Source organism: Panthera leo, chromosome C1 (genome assembly GCF_018350215.1).
Source record: "Panthera leo isolate Ple1 chromosome C1, P.leo_Ple1_pat1.1, whole genome shotgun sequence".
NCBI lineage: Eukaryota > Metazoa > Chordata > Mammalia > Carnivora > Felidae > Panthera > Panthera leo.
This window is the reverse complement of record NC_056686.1, coordinates 18,812,480-18,819,219: the sequence shown is the minus strand read 5'-3', so window position 1 is coordinate 18,819,219 and position 6,740 is coordinate 18,812,480. Positions and strand designations below refer to the sequence as shown.

The following is a 6,740-nucleotide window of genomic DNA, read 5'->3' as shown; positions in this document are numbered from 1 at the left end:
AGGCTTGCAGCCTGAGATAAGGCTGTTGGCGGGTGTCTCCCCCTATGACTCCCTTGCGGGGGGGACGAGGGCAGACGGCTGATGCCTGGAGCTGGTGTAAGTGCCGGACCCAGAATGGGCTCTAAGTACCCACCATCCATGCAGTGCTTCCTGCCCCTGTGGACCCTCGTGCTGGAGGTGGCTCTCATTGTCATCTTCTTCTTTTTCACCTCCTATGACACTTCCTCACAGGATCCGAAGAAGCTCATGGAGACCTATCGAGGTGAGTGTCCAGAGGGGAGGTGGTCACAGAGGCAAGTAGCAGGGACAAGGGAAGAGGAGGTCCGTGATCCTCCGGGGGCCTAGAGGTTCCTTTCCACAAAGTCGTTGAGTAAATAGGTTCCCACACCTTCTTCCGTGGGTTGTGCAAAGACCCAGCCAACAACATAGGCTCTCCTTTAGGACCAGCGTGGACACCCCCTCTTGATGAAGCCTTCCTGGATGTGTCAGGGCAGTCCGGGGTCTCCTAGTCTGTATTTACAGAATTCCCTTTGCAAAATGGTCTTCGTAAGTCTCTGCTTCTCTGTCCCCTCCTCCCCTGTCTCCTTAACAGCAAGGAATTTCACGCTGTTCGGCTTTTAGTTTTTGTTTCCTGTTTGGGAGTCTCTCTTGTTCATTTCTGTGCCACCCGCCTTTCCGGGGCTTTGGTCTGTTGCCCCTCCTCCACCCCCAGCCTTCTCCTCACTTATTGGCCGGAAGTCTACATTCTGTCTGCAAACCCAGAGCCATAAGGTATGGCTGAAGAGGAGTGTAGAATGGTCGTTATTCTACATGCAGCTAAAAATAGTCACAGACTGTGACGAGGACAACTGTCAACGAGACGGGGGTGTCGCTTTTGCTTTTTTAATTTTTTAAAAATTATTATTATTTTTTAAATGTTGTATTTATTTTTGAGAGAGAGAGCATGAGCAGGGGAGGGGCAGAGAGCGAGGGGGCAGAAGATCCTAAGCGGCTCCGCACTGACAGCAGCGAGCCCGATGCGGGGCTCGAACTCACAAACTGTGAGATCATGACCTGACCCGAAGTCAGACGCTTAACTGACTGAGTCAGCCAGGTGCCCCCTGGCTTTTTGCTTTTTTTTAAAAAAAATTGAGATGAGTTTCAAGTGATCTCAGGGGGACGATGTCTTATCTATGATAATGGATGGGCCTCCTTGAGTGACCTCCCTGAGACAAAGCTGAACCTGGAGTCTGGTTGAGTGCCTGCTTCTTCCTAAGAGATGTGAACTGGCTAGTTAGTTAAAGCAAAGATAAGGCATCCCGGGGCCTCAGCAGCAGGAGTGGGACAAAGAGATGGGGGGGGGACGGGGAGGGGGCAGGCAGGGAGGTAGGTGGGGGGAGGGAAGCATCTACACTTCAGGGGCTGCCTAGGGAGGGGCCCTAGGCTTGTACCTAACAAGCAAGGCCTAGGCACAATTTAAATTCATTTCAGTTTACCTTAATTCTTTTCAATCCAATACAGTGTAATTCAATGCATGCATGCATTCATTCATTCAACCCTGTTATCATATCCCTAAATGTGGGATTTAGACACATGCCAATCAGAGCTTATATTTCTTGAACTCCCACTATGTACCAGGCACTATTTAAATGCTTTATGTTGAACCCTCACAACAACCCCATGAGGTAGGTATGGTTATGATCTCTGTTTTTCATACAAGGAAATTAGGCACATAGATGTTGAAGAGAGGTCACTCAGGAGCGACAGCATAGCAAATTTAAATTTACACAGCCTGGTTTTAGTTTCCACGCACTTAACCATTAGGCTTCACTGCCCCATTTTACAACGAGGTTGAGTCACTTGTCGTATAACCATTGGGTATAGGAGCCAGTATTTAAACTCTCTAGAGTGGCTCCAGGGTCCATGTTCTTCAGCCTCGTGCTGTGCTGCTAGCATAAAGTGTCCTCAGACACTCACTTTCCATAGAAGCACAGAGAAGAGCCCATAACCCGGGCAAGGGAGTGGATAGTGTCAGGGAAGGCTTCTGGAAGGAAGTGACTGCCCAACCAGGGCTTGGAGGCTCAGTAGGAGTCAACCATGTGAAAATGGATCATCATCCAGAGTGAGAGGACAGCAAGAGCCATTGTGTGTGTACTCATTGGAGTGGACCAGGTGAAGGCTTAACATTGCAACATTGGAGCACCAAGATGGGGGTAGGACATGGTAGACCGACTGGATTGAGTCTGGAGTTTGACCCTCATGCTGCTGACCTAATAGGACGAGTTTGGGTTCAGGTTATGGCGACATGCACCATATTTACATGTTACAGGCCAAGTACTGCTACATTAATATCTTTTATACATGATAATAATACACACACACAAATTAGAAAATTTGAAAGAGGTCAAATGAAATACATAATATTTTCAAATTACGGGTTGTGAGGGTACCAGGACCAGTCAATCTCGAGGCAAGGCCCATTGTTCCCATTACCGAGAAAGAATGTAAATCCATTCCTAGAGTCTTCTTGATAATTTCAAATTCTCTTGGTTGACTTCCTGTCAGATCTAATTAGACTGACTTCTTTTTAACTTTGTGACCAGTAAAGAGTTTGCCAACTCTTTGCCCTTTTTTTTTTCATACACTTGGCTGCCATTACGGTTTTGCCTTCATTCGGTGGTTTTAGGCAGGTGTCCGTTCCGTGAAGGTTAGTTGAACTAGAACTGGGTAACCTAATCTGTCAACTCACTTAATCTAATCCAGTCCAGGGGAACAACAATGTTATTCAAACCTGCCAATTCCAAAAAGACATTTTTGAGACAATCAGCAAGAATCCTGTACAATACCCAGGAATTGTTGTTAGTTTTGTTAAGTCTGAGAGCAGCACTCTGGGTTTTTTTTAAAGGCCCTATCTGCTAGAGAGATATACTGAAATGAGGCAATGTCTGGGGCTTGCTTTATGCCAAAAAAAAAAAAAAAAAAAAAAAAAAAAAGAAAGAAAAAGAAAAAAAAGAAAAAGAAAAGAAAGAAACAAAAAGAAAACAGTGGAAAAGGATAATAAAATAAGATTGGCCCCGTGTGACAGTCATCAAAACTGGGAATGGGCACATGACATTCATCAAGTGACTCTCTGCTCTTGCATATGCTTAAACTTTTCCATAATCCATAATCAAATTTAAAACAAAAACAAAACGAAATCCTGCCATCCGTTGCAACATGATGAATACAGAGAAACAGATGTCCCCTCTTCCCTGTGGCCCAATACTCCCCTCAGGCCACCTTCCAAAGCTAGGAGACTAGAAGCTGTCTGACATCCCGAACAGGCAGAGGAGGCTCCTGGGGTAACGTGGATCTTAAATACTCTCAGAAATGCAAACTTCACCCAGGGCCTTTGGAGGAAGAGGCGCCTAGATCAGTGGTTCTCAAAGTGTGGTCCCCAGAGCAGCCACCTCAGCCACGGGCACCTCAGGAATTTGTTAGAAATGCAGATTCCCAAGCCCAGTCCATACCTATCCATCAGAAATGTTCAGGGTAGGGCCCAGCAACCTGAATTTTCCCAAGCAAGCCCTCAAAGTGACTCTTATGCATGTGAAAAGTTTGACAAACGTTGGAGCCAGACAGATTCAAACCCTGCCTCTGCCTCTCCTTAGCTGTGAGACCTTGGGCAAATTATTCACCGTCTCTCTGCTTCATTGCTATCACAAGACAATAGCACTTTCCCATATAAAGACTGATTAAACGTATTTGCTTTTATTATTAATAGACTTTAATTTCTTCTATTTTTGAAATACCATTTTTTAATGTTTACTTATTCTTGAGAGAGAGAGAGAGAGAGAGAGAGAGATTGACCAAGCATGAGTGGGGGAGGGACAGAGAGAGAGGGGGACACAGAGTCCGAAGCAGGCTCCAGGCTCTGGCTGTCAGCACAGAGCCCGACATGGGGCTCGAACTCATGAACTGTGAGATCGTGACCTGAGCCGAAGTCGGACGCTTAACCGACTGAGCCACCCAGGCGCCCCAGTTCCTTATACTTTTATAAAAACAAACAAAACTGGAAGGGCTAATATGTTCCTCCGGGAGCCCCTGTGGATCTTCTGGAGCATCTTCTGAGGTGTGCGTTCCCTATGTTGGCGACCACCGTCCACACGGCCGGCGATGAGACCAAATGGGCAGGGACCATGAGGGAGAAGCAAAGAGTCCCAACATTCAAGAGATAGCTAGGAGATCAAATGAGCTGTACCCGGTGAAAGTGAAAGGAGCTCAGGATGGCTTTAGACGTGTGGTTGGGTATATGGACGTGCCAATTCCTGAGGTGAGAAGCAGGTTCGTGAAATGAACAATGATATATTCACTCTAGGATTGGGGATGAGGTGCCTCTGAGATGCTTAGGGGAAGCAGAGTGTATCAGCTATCCATTGCTGCATAACAGACCGCCCCCAAACGTAGTGACTTCCAATGGCCATTTTGATTTGTTAATGGCCATTCGATTTGTTCCCGATTGTGATTAAGTGGTTCAGCGATACGGGTGGGGCCCAGCCGGGTGGTTCTTCTGTCGGTTTCCTAGGCTCTCTCGTGCATGTGCAGCCTGGAGGTTTGACTGGGGTGGGACGGCCTCATTCACATGTTTGGCGGGTGATGCTGGCTGGTAGTGAATGTGATGTGGCTCCATCACCCTAGCCCAGACTTCTTCACATGGTAGCGGAATAGTTACTGCTGCAAAAGAGGGTAAGCCCCAATGGGTGGGTGCTTTTCAAACCTCTGCTCGTATCGTGTTTACTCATGTCTCATTGGCCGAAGCAAATCACAAGGCCCAACCCAGGGGGGAGGGGCCTATACTGGAAGGCATGATTCCTTCATTGGAACCCATTACCGTAATGATCTATACACAGAGCCTCTTCTAGGACTGCCAGACTGGGGGAACATCCTGGGCCCTGCACTGTGGATACTACCCAACTCCCCCCTTACTCCCCAAAAGGAGGAGAGCTACTAAAAGACATGAGGGGCTTTCCCACTGACATACAAATATGGTACCCCCAAATCCTAGAACGTCCCATATCTTAGCCTTGGCTGTCCCCTTTGATTGGGAAATCTCTTTTTCTATTCCCAGAATGCTGTAGGGGTGAAGGTAGGGTGGGAGTAGAGGCTATTGGGGAGCAGAAATCAGCATGGGGCACTATGGGTGGTCCCAGTCTGGGGCTGCCGAGATCTTCCCAGTCAGCAGTGGGGAGAATAGTGCGGAAGTCGAGCCTCCTAAGGGACAGAAGCTGGGTCTGGCTTCAGAGCTCTTGGTGCTGGAGTGCCTGCAGGCCAGAGGAAGGAGCAAAGGCGGGTGGGAACACAGAGCTAGGATCACAGGGGCAGCCAGGCCAGAGGAGGGGGGGGAAGAGTCTTGCCCAAAGTCACACAGCTAATGAGTGGTAGGCACAGGATACGTGATTTGCGCGAACCGGCGAAAATGTTCGTGACAATCCTCTGAGCAGGCACCATTGTTTCACACCCATTTTACAGATTAGGCAGCTGGGACACAGAGGTAGAGGTAGCCTCTGGACCCTGACAACCTGACTCAGTCTATACTCTTCACCATTATACTATGTGTGCTATACGGAGAGGCACGATGTGTGGTGGTTAAACCCAGATGGTCCAGATTCAGATTGCTCACCGTTTGCTAGCTGTGTGACCTGGGCTAGTTACAGCACCTCTCTGTGCCTCCCTTTCCCTATATGTAAAATGTGGGTAGCAAATAGGACGTACTGCGCAAAGTTGCTGTCGGTTAAAGCTGTCAGGCACTTAGAAGGGGGCCTGGGGGAGGGGGGCGCACCACATACGTGGCTGCTGTTACAGTGCTGGTAACAAGTGCCTCGTCTCAACACTGGCCTCTCAGGCTAGACCCTTTCTGCAAGCCATGGGGCTTTCATAAAATTCTCCGGAGGCCTGTCTTAGACTGTAAAATTCCCCTCTGGGGCCCAGTCACGGGGGCCCCTGTCGCACATCCACTCCTTATCACCCCTGAACACCTTAGAGGCCATTAGCCTATCAGCCCAGCAGCCGACGTGGGGTGCAGCGCAGGCTCTGAGAGGTGGAGGCTGGCACCACTGGGGATGCTCTGAGCTGGGACCTGGCCCTGAAGTGGGGGTCCGGATAATGAGACCTAGGAAGAATCAGAAAGGGGCCTGGGAGACCAGGAGAAGAAGCAAGAGAGTGCAGGGAGTGGAAAGGCCTGAATTCTAACGTCATGGACTGATTCATTTAGGGTGAATGGGCTCTGTCGACAGCTCCCAGAAACTGCCACCCTAACTTTATCCCGCTGGGTGGAGTACAGCTCCTCCCTTAGGGACAGTGTGGGGCCTTGGGGAGGAAGGCCCCGAGCTCCTACACCGGGCAGCGGTGGGGATGGTAGCTGTGCCTGATAAAGCCCCCCCACCCGAGATCCTCTGACTTCCTCCTCCTTAGGGCCCCCGCCTCTGCCCTATCCCGGTCACCCTCCTCTCCCCACCCATTGATCCTCTCCTCAGAATATGCCAGAGTTGGGGCGCCTGGGTGGCTCAGTCGGTTAAGCGTCCGACTTCGGCTCAGGTCGTGATCTCACGGCTCGTGGGTTCGAGCCCCTCGTCGGGCTCTGTGCTGACAGCTCAGAGCCTGGAGCTTGCTTCGGGTTCTTGTGTCCCTCTCTCGCTCTGCCCCTCCCCCACTCATGCTCGCTCTCTCTCTCTCTCTCTCTCTCAAAAATAAATAAACATTAAATATTAAAAAAAAAAAGAATA

The 6,740-nt window shown here is 49.4% G+C and overlaps 1 protein-coding gene across 5 annotated transcripts in view; it reads left to right on the top strand.

Moving 5' to 3' along the window:
- LOC122228851 (RH-like protein) overlaps positions 1–6,740 on the top strand; it is a 37,103-nt gene continuing 30,363 nt past the window's right edge. Inside the window, exon 1 of one of the 5 annotated variants that reach the window (XR_006206772.1) lies at positions 1–262. Coding sequence is in view for 4 of the 5 variants with exons in the window: in XM_042954256.1 (XP_042810190.1) it covers positions 82–262 (181 nt within the window). In the remaining variant the exon portion in view is untranslated. The remainder of the gene's footprint in view (positions 263–6,740) is intronic. The other 4 variants (XM_042954256.1, XM_042954255.1, XM_042954253.1 and 1 more) reach the window with 4 other exon arrangements.